The sequence below is a fragment of the Scyliorhinus torazame genome, chromosome 16, assembly GCF_047496885.1.
Source record: "Scyliorhinus torazame isolate Kashiwa2021f chromosome 16, sScyTor2.1, whole genome shotgun sequence".
Taxonomy (NCBI): Eukaryota; Metazoa; Chordata; class Chondrichthyes; order Carcharhiniformes; family Scyliorhinidae; genus Scyliorhinus; species Scyliorhinus torazame.
In genome coordinates, this window is record NC_092722.1 from 184,218,811 (window position 1) to 184,233,272 (window position 14,462).

At 51.3% G+C, this 14,462-nt stretch overlaps 2 protein-coding genes across 3 annotated transcripts in view; both read left to right on the plus strand.

Moving 5' to 3' along the window:
* Nucleotides 1-14,462, plus strand: part of sfxn2 (sideroflexin 2) — a 113,408-nt gene that overhangs the window by 7,880 nt on the left and 91,066 nt on the right. The window lies entirely within an intron of this gene.
* Nucleotides 4,790-5,140, plus strand: LOC140392463 (large ribosomal subunit protein eL43-like). Its single transcript, XM_072477705.1, has one exon. It carries the CDS (start codon nt 4,896-4,898, stop codon nt 5,100-5,102), a length of 207 nt encoding a protein of 68 aa, XP_072333806.1. The 5' UTR covers nt 4,790-4,895; the 3' UTR covers nt 5,103-5,140.

Here is a 14,462-nt window from a genome sequence, read left to right on the forward strand (position 1 = left end):
TCGATGTGCCGTCTTTGTTCATGCCCTCTCTTCCAGCACAGCTAGGAGCATGTGAATGGTGAGAGAAGAATTTGGATTGGCATGAAAGAGGAACAAGTTGGGGAAAAACACAAATGCTGTCTTGCGTGAAAATTCGATGCATCTTTAGGCACAAAAAGAGTCATTGTGCAGATGGTAGTTACTTTCCTTTGTGCAATTTGTTCGGGGCCGTCAATGCATTCTTAAAATGTTGGTCAGAGAAAACAGAATGTACCTGGTACTCGCAAAGTCCAAATTTTATTAACAGAGCTAAATACTTTAACAACTGCCAACCTCTTTTTTTTTTAATGGTGATGTTACGGCAAAGTGGTCTGCTCAAGAAAGCACCCTATGTTGGTAAAAATAGGACAAAATGTGGAACATGAAATATAAAATGTGGTCAAAGAGAAAAGTCTGCCCCAGAACATTTTGGAGAAGTTTTTTAATCACCGTTTTCACTGCTGATGTGCTTTTCTTTGTCTGCTGGTAAGAGGCAGAGTAGCTCTTACCACTTCATTTCAACATTTTCTTTTATGTACGGGATGTGGGCGTTGCTGGCTGAGTCAGTATTTGTTGCCCGTCCCTGAGGGTAGTTAAGAGTTAACCACATTGGATCTGGAGTCACGTGTAGGCCAGACCGGATATAGACGACAGATTTCCTTCCCTAGAGGACATTAGCGAACCGGGTGGGCATTTACAACAATCGACCATGGTCTTCATTAGACTTCCAGATACTTTTAATTGAATTCAAATGTCACCATCTACCATGGCGGGATCGAACCCGAGTCCCCAGACCATGATTCTGGATTACAAGTCCTGCGACAGTACCACTCTGTCACTGCCTACACATCAACAGGGAGAGATTTCCTTTTTTAGATGTTTGCCGTGAAATCACAAAAATGTATGCATCTAACTGGTACAAATAGAAAATACAGGAATCCTCTCCATTATTGGAATGGCTTTCTCCCTCCCCTGTGAACAATACTGAGCTTTAATTGAATTCTCCAGGTTTTTGACTTGTATTTTGCGTCAACCTGCGAAGTAAAGCGAAGATGTTATTATTTCAAAAAGTTATATTTATTGAGATTTTACATTTTTTGAACAAAAGAACACCACAAAGTTACAGCGAAATACAGCACCCAAAGAAAGGAAGAGAAAAACGGAAATGGCTTAGCCCACATGAGCAGAGAATGGAAAAGAGAACCTCACATCTGGCTCAATTCCATTGTTATCCTACACAGCCCCCTCTCCCCGCATTCCAGACTGCGTAGGAGAAAGGACAGGTTTGTCGTACCCACCCTTGCAAAAACACAAAAGTGCACGGTAATGATGAAAATCACTCCCCATGGTGGGAGAGCCCCTCACAGATCTACGGGGAGTTATAGACATACTACATAACGCAAACCCCAAACCCAGGCCAGAGGTAGAACCACAAATATAACGAAAGGCGAGGAAAAGAGGACCGGCAACAATGACTGTATATTCAAACTATAGTCAGGCCCACAGGGCCTCCCCAGGTCGAAAAGAAGGGGAGAAGAGCGGAGAAACAGGCTCACCCGGCTATCCCATCAGTTGGCAATACTCACCAACGAAGAAGAGAACAGGCCACAATCAACAAACGGTGGGGGGACGCACATCCCGAGGGGGGAAATCACACGGTAAGCGACCGAGCTTGACCCATCTCCAAAGCCCTGTGCATCAAAGAGACAAGGAAGTTCCTCCCTACGCCCTCGGAGAGGGACATCCCCAAGCCCTGCGGTGCAACAGGATGTCAGCCATAGCATTGGGCCTTAGGCCCCGCACCAACCGACGTACAAAAGACTCTACCCCCATGGCCTCCAGCAAACCCCCCCAAAAAAAGCCCTACACCCCAGACTCGGATTAGCTCTAACTGGAGGGACAATCCTTCATTTCAGTGAGGACCGAAATAACCCTACCAACCATGTCTACCCATCCGTCACTCCGCCCCAGCTCCACTCGTCATCTTCACAAAAGAAACGGGAGGTGACAAAAGTCACTCCCCCCTCCCAAACACCAGGACTATATTACCAGCAGGAGTAAGGCTATGCACAAATCACTCTTCCCATACTGACTCAAAATGGTCTTGCTAACACAGGACAACAGGTTGAGGAGAATAGCACAGGCACTCACATTTCACACTCCCCTTCAGGAAGAAAGACAATAATGTCAAAAGGTCAACAACATGATCAACAGGGGAGTCATGATCCCGATTCTCAAAGAACCGCAGGACAGATTGCAGGATAAAGACATCTTCCATGTCGCATGAGAAAGCAAAGGATGAGGCAGGATCAACGAGCACGCTCCAGAATCCCATCAATCGAAGCACGTGGCACCTTTCGTTCTGCCTTGCCGTCTCACTAACACCCAGGCGGTGCACAGCCTAGCCCTGGGGGGGGGGGGGGGGGGGGGCAGGTTCTGTCCTCCATCGACCTGATGTACCCAGCCTCCAATTTAAGGTTATGAAAGCAAGGAAGCCAATTCCCAAACACAATCGGGAATTCATCTCCCATCTCTAGCCAAGGACCAGGCTCAGGGGATCTTCCCACCCGGCACTTGTCTTCCCGACCAGTCAGGATACCTAGCGCACAAATAGCTGCTGAGGGGCGTCCCTGTCAATGTACACACTGGTCGAGCAGCCGATTGGACAGCTCAAGATGCCGTTCTGATGCCTGGACTGGTCGTGGGGTGCCCTCCAGTACAGCCCTCCGAGGGTGTCCTGGATTATTGTGGTCTGCTACGTTCTCCACAACCTGGCACTTCAGAGGTCACTGGACCAGGAGGAGATGGAGGAGTGTCACATCTCAGATAAGTAAGAGAAGAGGTTGAGGAGGGCGGTCAAGTACACCCTGTGGAGGAGGAGGAGAAAGGACCTCCTCCATGTTGGCTGATGAGGTAGGGATGCCCTCATAGCCTCTTGGTTTGGGGACAGCCAGAACTAGGGAGTGAGGGGCTCTCCCACCATGGGGAGTGATTTTCATCATTAATGTGTTTGCCAGCGGTAGGTTCACATGATGGGGCCCAATTCCATGGGCTGGCGCCAAAGCCATTGGTCAGCTCTGCGGTAGAATGATGATGACTTACATTGAGGACAGAGCGATGCTCCTCCCATCCTCAGCGATATGTCTGACTCCTGCCTGACACAGAGCTGAATGCGTCCTGTCAATGAATAGGCCTATCATGGGGTTTAGAGACCGAGGATGAACTATCGTCTGCTACCGCCCACCTCGAGGTCAGGGGTCCTGGTGTGTTCCTCCGACTAACGTTCAGGGTGGGTCGGCCTCTCTACACATTGTCAGCCCATGGCCACCTCATCACTGGAGAAGAGTGGTAGAAATAAGAGGCCTGAGCATTGATGCAGGCGGGGGGGAGGTGCTGCCAGTCTTTACCGAGTCATCCGTGTGGGAGGTTGGAGAGATACAGCGCTGGCATTCTCACACTGCACCGACTTGAAGCGCCGAGTGTACGCAGGGCTTTGGAGCCATGAAATGATAGGGTGGCGGATCTGCTGGTGATCAAAGTGTTTACTTACAAGTGCTGTTTTACCGTGGTGACCTATCTTAACTAGGTGTCTACTGTTTCTTACTTTTCCTCACCCGTTACCGCTAGGTGTACCCCCAGGATTCACAGCTGTGGTTGCGCAGTCTGCTGCCTTCCACACCCTGTTGCCTGAGATGACATTGGCGGGCATCCCCTGAGAGGCCTGCACCCGAGGCTCCGGGCCTACTTTCAGGTAGCACAGGTGTTGCAGTACTACCCTCCACTGTGTGCTGGGCTGGAGGTCTGTCACTCACAGGGAGGGGGGTGTTAAACGGGCTGGACACCCCCATGGTCCGCTTGGTGGAGGGCCCCAGGCTGCGCTCCTGCTGACCCTCTTCCTTTTGGATCTCCAGGGGATCCTTGTGTTCCTCCATGTGTTAGAGGGGCAGCTGGAGTAAGCCCCTCCATCCTCTGCTGTATACACCCGTGGAATCCCACCAGTGCCTGCACTGTGCAGTTGAAGCTCTGCACCTTGGATCTTATGCTCTCAGCCATGGAGGTCATGAACTGAGCCAAGGAGTAGACATCCCCTGCCACTGAGTGCACATCCTGCACCAACGTCTCCACCACGGACTCCATCCTCACAAAGTTGGCCTCATTGCATTGGAGTGACATCCCCACCTACTCGGACAGAAGTTATGGGACTCGTTCAGTCGGCCTTGCAGTTTGAGGAGGGATGCTGTCATCCCTTCCTGATGCTCGCGAGTCTGTCTTTGCAAACGCATCAGCTCTTGGATGTAGGACCCAGGAGCATGCCATCGGCCAGGGGCTCTGCAGTGTCTTGGGCTCTGGCATCCCTCTGTTTGCTAGATCCCTGGGACATTCCTGCCTCCCTGCGCTGTGAATCTTCAGCTGTGAGTTGCTCGCCAGGAGTGATCCAGAAGCCCGCTTAACCCCTCCGAGATGTGAGTATCTGCGCTGGTGGAGGCTGCGAGTGACAACTGTGACGCTTCTTCCAAGGCGATGTCTGAGAATTTCCCCTCTGAGCTGCTCGGGTCAGTGGGCGCGAGGATGGTCCAGCCTGCTCGAGTGATTGCCCTGCAGGGAAGCGAGATGGCATTAGTCCGTCTCCAGGATAAATTCTGTGAAACTTTACTCAGGTGAGGCTTGAGGAATGACTGAGTATCGGAGGGTTCACACTTTTGCTCACCTTTGCCAACCGCACAGATGCTGTCTTGCTCCTCCCTGGGCGGCTCAAGGGCTCTTTCCTCATAAGGGTGCGGCGCGCTCTCGGCTCCGGCTCCAAGGTGGCCAAACGCACCAAGAAGGTGGGGATCGTGGGGAAATATGGCACCCGGTACGGAGCCTCCCTCCGCAAAATGGTGAAGAAGATTGAGATCAGTCGGCACGCCAAATACACCTGCTCCTTCTGCGGCAAGACAAAGATGAAGCGCAGAGCAGTCGGGATCTGGCATTGTGGATCTTGCATGAAAAGAGTGGCTGGAGGAGCCTGGGCCTACAACACCTCCTCGGCCGTCACCGTCAAGTCTGCAATTTGCCGTCTGCGGGAGCTGAAGGATCAGTGAGCACTGTTCGTGGAATCAACATCTTCCAGAGATTTATGTATCAGCAAACTTGTTAATAAAATGTTAAAGCCAAAAAAAAAAATAAGGGTGCGGTGCATTCTCCAGCTCTGGGTGGCTGTGCCCTCTCACACCTGCTGTGCACGAGTTTGTCTTGCGGAGAGACAGGTGAGTGGATAGTAGGCGGGAATTCTGCCAGTTCAGGACATTTATTTTAGACTAATTGTCGTGAATATATATCCCGGGGTGCCACATTCACTGCTGCACCGCAGTTAATGCCGGGCAACAGTGTATCGGTGTCTCAGCCACATGGAGATGAGCGAGAAATACACCCGATGGTGCTCTCTCGTTTTGAGACTTAAATGTGATTATTCTAACTTATGGGACCCGGAAGGCACAGCAGCCCCCATGAAAGGCGAGGGGCCGTAACGGCCAAGCAGCAATGTGAGAATGACCAGGTATTCTGTTTTTGTATTTAGTGAGACAAGGGGAGTCTAAAGTGAGGGATGGCATTTCCTGTACTTCCAGCAGCATAGAGACCATAACGTTCGACCGAGTTTTCAAATTGTCTCTTTTTATCCATCTGAAGTTTATTGAGTAGATATTCAGCCAGTATTTCTTGGCAAAACAAGTGAGTTGACCTGGCATTAATTACTTTTTGCAGGGAGCATGGGTTTACAAAAAAAAAAACTAATTTCTTGTCTTATTTGGACCTTGTTAATTTTTGTATTTGTGCTTCAGCTGTGGCGGGAGTTCTCCTGAACAGGTCAGCTTTTTATAAAAAGCTGCCATTTGTTTCAATTATTTGACGGAACGTGCGCGTAGCCAGCACTTTTATTGCCCATCCCTAATTGCCCTTGAGAAGGTGGTGGTCAGTTGCCGTCTTGAACCGCTGCAGTCCGTATGGCGTAGGTACACCCACAGTGCTGTTAGAGAGGGAGTTCTTGGGGTTTGACCCAGCGCCCGTCAGCCACAGCACGTTCCACGCCCTTAAGAAGCCCCCAAGTATTTTCACGACTTAGTCACTGTTATGCTGCTATATTATTATTTGTAATGAATTTGGAAGTAATTGTCGTGAATATATATCCCGGGGTGCCACATTCACTGCTGCACCGCAGTTAATGCCGGGCAACAGTGTATCGGTGTCTCAGCCACATGGAGATGAGCGAGAAATACACCCGATGGTGCTCTCTCGTTTTGAGACTTAAATGTGATTATTCTAACTTATGGGACCCGGAAGGCACAGCAGCCCCCATGAAAGGCGAGGGGCCGTAACGGCCAAGCAGCAATGTGAGAATGACCAGGTATTCTGTTTTTGTATTTAGTGAGACAAGGGGAGTCTAAAGTGAGTAAAAGTAAAAGACATTTATTTTGCAACAATTGTACACATGAGAGCAGGTAGACCCTCACCGGTCACTCTCTCTCTCGCTATCGGTCGGTTTCACACTGGCCAACCTTTGGCACAAGTTACGGGTAAGCTACCCTGCCCCTAGCGGGGGAGCTCATACTCCACAAGGAGCACGGGTAAAATAATCCCCCCCCCGCTCCCCCCCAAGCCCAGTGGTTAGCACTGTGCTTCACAGCTCCAGGGTCCCAGGTTCGATTCCCGGCTTCGGTCACTCTCTGTGCGGAGCCTGCATGGTCTCCCTGTCGATGTGTTGGGTGCTCGGGATCCGTGGAACACATACAGGCCACCAACACTTAAAATAGTGCAGCACTATTTTATTAAGTTAGAAACTGTTGAACATACTTTCACTGTGGGTTAACACGATGTTAAATCAAACTAAAGACCTTTGCCTGTCCGAACCAGTCTATGCACTCAGCACATGGTGAGGATCTGTGCTGTAAGCTTTGTCCTTCTGAGAGGCTGCATCCCGAATGAGCGGGAACTCTGATGCCCCCTGACTTTATAGTGAGTGTGCTCTAACTGGTGATTGGCTGTGGTGTGTGTGTTGATTGATCTTGCTGTGTGTCCATCAGTGTGTGTGTCTGCACCATGATATACTGGTGTATATTATGACATCCGTGTCTGCCTGGGTTTCCTCCGGGCGCTCCGGTTTCCTCCCACAATTGGACATTCTGAATTCTCCCTCTGTGTACCCGAACAGGCGCCGGAATGCGGTGACTAGGGGATTTTCACAGTAAGTTAATTGCAATGTTAATGTAAGCCTACTTGTGACAATAATAAAGATTATTAGATTATTAAATGTTGTCCAGGACACAAGGAGAATGGCCTTGCTCTTCTTCGGACCTTGCCATGGGATATTTAGTGTATTGATGGACCATCAATAATAGACGAAGCGAGTTATAGAACTAAATTGTGGCTTTAATACACTGAGATGTGTGCCTGCCTGCGGCTGATCCGTCCCTGGGGACAGGGCCACAGATCAGCCAACTATATACAAAGCCCGAGGGGCGGAGCCACAGGCGGAGCCAACAGAAACAACAACAACAGTGAGTAACAATGGAACAAACAAAAACAGTGCATATATATATATACAGCAGTGAGTAACAGTGGAACGTGGTTCACCACATTCACCCCCTGTTTAAATATAAAGTCCAGCGGGGGTGAAGTGGACTCACAGATTGAGTTTGACAGGAGCTTTAACCTTCCGCCGTGATCGCCTCAGTCCCGTGTGGGCACGGGTGTCGAGACCGTCGACTCCGGGAGCGTGTTGTCTTCATCCCGATGAGCCGACGGAGAGGGACACGGTGTAGGGGCGGGGGTGGTGGTAATGGTCACTGGGGACGCTGCCGATGCCAAGTCCCGAGGCGGCCGAGTGGTGGTGATGGTGATAGACGGTGTAGGGGTGGGCGTGTTGGTGATAGTTGCTGGGGAACCTGCGGGTGCCAAGTCCCTGAGGGAGACTGTGTCCTGCCGCCCGTCATGGTGTGCCACGTAGGCATACTGTGGGTTTGCATGGAGGAGCAGAACCCTCTCGACCAGGGGGTGACTTATGGCTCCTCCCATGCTTCCGGAGGAGGATGGGCCCTGGGACTGTCAGCCAGGACGGGAGCGAGACCCCTGAGGTGGACTTCCTAGGGAAGACAAACAAACGTTCGTGAGGGGTCTCGTTGGTGGCAAATACACAGAAGCGACCGGATGGAGTGGAGCGCATCGGGAAGGACCTCCTGCCAGCGGGAGACTGGGAGACTTCTAGACCGTAGGGCAAGAAGGACGGCCTTCCAGACCGTCACGTTCTCCCTCTCCACCTGTCCGCTTCCCCGAGGGTTGTAGCTGGACGTCCTGCTTGAGGCGATGCCCTTGCTAAGCAGGAACTCGCGCAGCTCATCGCTCATAAAAGAGGAGCCCCGATCACTATGGATATAGGTGGGGAAACCGAACAAGGTGAAGAGACTGTGCAGAGCCTTGATTACGGTGGCAGAGGTCATGTCAGGGCATGGGATGGCAAAGGGAAAACGGGAGTACTCGTCAACGATGTTGAGGAAGTACACGTTACGGTCAGTGGAGGGGAGGGGCCCTTTGAAATCGATATTGAGGCCCGATATTGAGGCGTTCAAAGGGGCGGGAGGCCTTCACCAGGTGAGCTCTGTCTTGCCGATAGAAGTGCGGTTTGCACTCCGCGCAGACTTGGCAGTGTCTGGTCATGTTCCTGACCTCCTCGGTGGAGTAAGGCAGGTTGCGGGCCTTGATGAAATGGAGAAGCCGGGTGACAGATCATTGTGGAGGGCCTGAAGTCGTCTACTTGTGCACTGGCACATGTACCGCGGGATAGGGCATCTGAGGGTCATTGAGTTTCCCAGGCTGATACAAGATGTGATTGTTATAGGTGGAGAGTTCGATCCTCCACCTCAAGATCTTGTCGTTCTTGATCTTGCCCCGCTGTGAGTTATTGAACATGAAGGCAACCGACCGTTGGTCAGTGAGGAGAGTGAATCGCCTGCCGGCCAGGTAATGCCTCCAATGCCCCACAGCTTCCACAATGGCCTGGGCTTCCTTTTCGACGGAGTGTCGAATTTCGGAGGCCTGGAGGTTACGGGAGAAGAAAGCCACGGGCCTGCCCGCCTGGTTGAGGGTGGCGGCCAGGGCAAAGTCCGACGCTTTGCTCTCCACCTGGAACGGGATGGACTCGTCTACTACGTGCATCGTGGCCTTGGCAATATCTGCCTTGATACGGTTGGAGGCCAGGCGGGCCTCAGCCGTCAGGGGGAAAATGGTGGATTTGATAAGTGGCCGGGCCTTGTCCGCATAATTGGGGACCCACTGGGCATAATGGGAGAAAAACCCCAGACATCTCTTCAGGGCCTTGGGGCAGTGGGGGAGGGGAAGTTGCAGAAGGGGGCAACTGCGGTCGGTGTCGGGCCCTAGGACTCCGTTTTCCACGACGTAGCCAAGGGTGGCTAGGCGAGTTGTGCGGAAAACACATTTCTCCTTATTATAGGTTAAATTAAGGAGCTGGGCGGTGTGGAGGTTAGTGTCGTGGTCCTGCTGGTCATGGCAGCAGATGGTGACATTATCCAGATACGGGAATGTGGCCCACAGCCCATACTGGACAACCATTCGGTCCATCACTCGCTGGAAGACCGAGAACCTACTGGTGACACCGAAGTGGTAGAGGCGGGCATCTGCCTCGAAGGCAGTGTATTGGCGGTCCTCCGGGCGGATAGGAAGCTGGTGGTACGCGGACATCAAGTCTACTGTGGAGAAGACCCAGTACTGCGCAATCTGGTTGACCATGTCAGATATGCGGGGAAGAGGGTACGCATCGAGCTGCGTGTACCGGTTGATCGTCTGACTGTAGTCGATGACCATCCGGTGTTTCTCCCCAGTCCTGACGTCCATCACTTGGGTTCTCCAGGGGCTGTTACTAGCCTCAATGATCCCTTCCCGCAGGAGTCGCTGGACCTCCGACCTGATAAAGGCCTTGTCCCGGGCACTGTATCGTCTGCTCCTGGTGGCAGCGGGCTTACAGTCAGGGGTGAGGTTAGCGAAGAGCGATGGAGGGGCAACCTTAAGGGTCACGAGGCTACAGACAGTGAGAGGGGACAGGGGTCCACCGAACTTCAAAGTCAGGCTTCGGAGGTTACACTGGAAGTCCAGTCCTAGTAACAGGGCAGCGCAGAGATGGGGGGAGGACATAGAGTTTGAAGTTAGCGTTCTCTACGCCCTGTACCGCAAGGTTTGTGACACAGTAGCCCCGGACCTAAACGGAGTGTGATCCGGAAGCTAGGGAGATAGTCTGGGATGCAGGAAAAATCCGAAGGGAGCAGCGCCTTACCGTATCCGGATGAATGAAGCTATCTGTGCTCCTGGAGTCGAACAGACAGGTCGTCTCGTGCCCATTGACCCGGACGGCCATCATGGAGTTCTTGAGGTGATGGGGCCAGGACTGGTCGAGCGTGACGGAGCTGAGCTGCAGAAGATGGCTGGTCTGGTCGGTGGTAGCGTGGTGGTCCCAAGATGGCGGCCTCCATGAGTCGCACATGGCGGGCGGCGTCGAAGATGGCGGCCAAAATGGCGGCCCCCACTGGCCGCACGAGGCGGATGACACGTCAGAAGAGGTTGGTCCCGGCAGGCAAGATGCCACGCTGCGGGACCTGTGAGCTTCAGGTCGGGCCTGGCAGACTTTGGGTTTGGGAGCTTCAGGTCGGGCCTGGCAGACTTTGGGTATGGGAGCTTCAGGTCGGGCCTGACAGACTTTGGGTATGGGAGCTTCAGGTCGGGCCTGACAGACCTTGGGTATGGGAGCTTCAGGTCGGGCCTGGCAGACTTTGGGTATGGGAGCTTCAGGTCGGGCCTGACAGACCTTGGCAAAGTGTCCCTTCTTACCGCACTCGTTGCAGGTTGCGTTTTGAGCAGGACAACACTGTCTGGGATGCTGGCCCTGGCCGCAGAAGTAGCAGTACGGCCCCCCCTGGAGTTGGCGGGCTGCCGCGCGGCACAGGCTTGTGACGCGCCCGAGCTGGGTGATGGCCGCACCTCCGACCTCCACGAGGGTGCCGCGTGGTCGGACGTGAAGGCATCCATGTTCTGGAATGCTACTTCCAAAGAGCTAGAGAGTTGCACAGTGTCCTTGAGATCGAGGGTACACCCTTCGAGCAAGCGTTGTCAGATATAATTAGACCGGACTCCCGGCCACATAGGCGTCCCTGATTAGGAGCTCAGAGTGCTGAACCGCCATAACTGCCGGGCGAGTACTCGCAGGTCACGCAGGAATGCAGCCAGTGATTCACCAGGGCGCTGACGCCTCGTGACAAAGAGATGTCGAGCGCACATCTCGTTCACTGCCCTCATGAACTGTCCTTTTAGCAGTGCGATTGCCTCTGCGTACGAGCGCACATCTCGTTCACTGCTCTCATGAACTGTCCTTTTAGCAGTGCGATTGCCTCTGCGTATGAGGCCGCATCTCTGATCAGCATAAAAATTTTGGGGCTCACCCGGGTGTTGAGGAGATGCAGCTTGTGCATCTCGGTGAAGCCGTCGGTTGATGAGTCAAGGTAAGCCTCGAAACAGCTTAGCCATTGCTCGAAGATCGCAGTGGCGTCGGCTGCCTGCGGGTCAAGTTCAAGTCGGTCAGGCTTAAGAGCGGCATCCATTGTAATATCTCAGTGTATTAAATTGATGAACCATCAATAATAGACGAAGCGAATTATAGAACTAAATTGTGGCTTTAATACACTGAGATGTGTGCCTGCCTGTTGCTGATCCCTCACTGATCAGCCACAGATCAGCCAACTATATACAAAGCCCGAGGGGCGGAGCCACAGGCGGAGCCAACAGAAGCAACAACAACAACAACAGGAAGTAACAATGGAACAAACAATAACAGTGAATATATATGTGCAGCAGTGTGTAACAGTGGACGTGGTTCACCACAGTGCTATTGGAGTTATTGGAGCAGAACTTGAACCCACAATGGGACTTGCCACACAGTGGGCCCCAGCAGGCCCCTATGTTTCTAGAATAGACACATAATTAAAAGGAAAGCTCATAATACAGTATAAATAGTTCTTTTTACCAGGAACCCAGGCTAAAATAGCCAGGCCACCTATTTGTAAGCTCTATTGCGTTTGACCTCTAGCTCGCACAGCACACGATGCGTTTGCCACATAAATAATCATTTTAGCACGTCTAAAGTGAGTTTTTGAAAAGAAATAAGTGTAATAAACAGTTGGCAGCATCTCAATCTCAGAAGATGCATTTCAATATCCAGTAATGTTTATAAACTATTTATAAGACAATCAGAACTGCTCGATTGAATTCCAATCTTTGCAACTCTATACCAGTCATCTGTTATACTTCAAGTGCCTGTATATATCATTTCATGGAACTGTTCTATTTTCTATGATGGTATTTCCCAGAGGGAAATTTGCAATTGTGTACTTCCTTGACCCAGAGCAGCATCATGCAACCCGGGAGTCTTTTTTTTTAACCAAAGCTTGTAGGTCAAGGTTTGATTGCTGGATTGGAATCTTTTGAATTTTTGAAAATAATTTATTTTTATTTAGATTTAGAGTACCCAATTCTTTTTTTCCAATTAAGGGACAATTTAGCGTGGCCAATCCACCTACCCACGCAGACACGGCGAGAATGTGCAAACTCCACACGGAATGTGACCCGGGGCCGGGATCGAACCCGGGACCTTGGCATCATGAGGCAGCTGTGCTAACCACTGCGCCACCGTTCTGCCCTTTTAAAAAAAGAATTAATAAGGTCAACCGAGGTCACATCTGCTGATGTGAAAGGTCAAGGAGACGTAGTCTTAAAATTAAATCCTGGTATTCGGAGGAGGCATCAGGAAACATTCTGCTTGCAAAAGGTGGCAGAAGGGGGGAATTCTCTCTCTCAAAAAAAAAACAGTAAAAGCCAGCTGAATTAACAATATTAAAGCTGAAATCAATTACCTTTTTCTAGCCAAGAATATAAAAGTATGTGGAGCGAAGGCAGGTGGATGGAGTTAAGATGTAGATCAGCCATTACAATGGGCGAGTTTTTCCAGCTGTTGGTGTTGGTGGGGTCTTCTAGTCACACTGCCCCCCCCCCCCCTCCCACACACCCCCATGGGTTTCCCAGTGGTGTGGGATGGATTCAATGGGAAATCCCACCTCGTCCCAACGCGGGCCAACGCCAGGCCACCTCCCGCTGACGGGGAACACACCACAGGAAGACCAGTGAATCTCGACCAATATCTTATTGAACGATGGAGCACATTCACAAAACTGAATGCCTAATCTTGTTCTATATGGTCAGCATGCTTTTAATCCTACAAGAGAGGATCTAACCACTGCCCCTTGACATTCAATGGCATTACCATCGGTGAATCCCCCACAATCATTGAGGGTTGCCACTGATCAGAAACTGAACTGGACTAGTCACATGAATACTGTGGCTACCAGAGCAGGTCAAAGGCTAGGAATCCTACGGCGAATAACCCACCTCCTGACCCCCCCAAAGCCTGTTCACCACCAACAAGGCACAAGTCAGAAGTGTAATGGACTACTCTACACTTGCCTGGATGAGTGCAGCTCCAACAGCACTCAAGAAGCTCGACACCATCCAGGACAAAGAAGCCCGTTTGATTGCTCCTCCTTCCACAAACATTCAGACCTTCCACCACTGACAAACAATGGCAGCCGCGTGTACCATCTACAAGATGCACTGCAGGGACTCACCAAGGCTCCGTGGATTGCACCTGCCAAACCCACAACCCCTACCATCTAGAAGGACAAGAGCAGCAGATACCTGGGAACCCCACCACCTGGAGGTTCCCCTCCAAGTAACTCACCACCCTGACTTGGAAATATATTGTCGTTCCTTCGCTGTCACTGGGGCAACATCCTGGAACTCCCTAACGTCCGATATTCAGGACGCCAAAGCGTGTAATGAGGCAGTGGGGAAGGGAACACTGACAAAGGAGAGTATTTGCAGGCATGGAGATGGGTTGAAGTGTGTATACTTCAACGCAAGAAGCATCAGGAATAAGGTGGGTGAACTTAAGGCATGGATCGGTACTTGGGACTACGATGTGGTGGCCATCACGGAAACTTGGATAGAAGAGGGGCAGAAATGGTTGTTGGAGGTCCCTGGTTATAGATGTTTCAATAAGATTAGGGAGGGTGGTAAAAGAGGTGGGGGGGGTGGCATTATTAATTAGAGATAGTATAACAGCTGCAGAAAGGCAGTTTGAGGAGTATCACCCTATTGAGGTAGTATGGGTTGAAGTCAGAAATAGGAAAGGAGCAGTCACCTTGTTAGGAGTTTTCTATAGGCCCCCCAATAGTAGCAGAGATGTGGAGGAACAGATTGGGAAACAGATTTTGGAAAGGTGCAGAAGTCACAGGGTAGTAGTCATGGGTGACTTTAACTTCCCAAATATTGAGTGGAAACTCTTTAGATCAAAT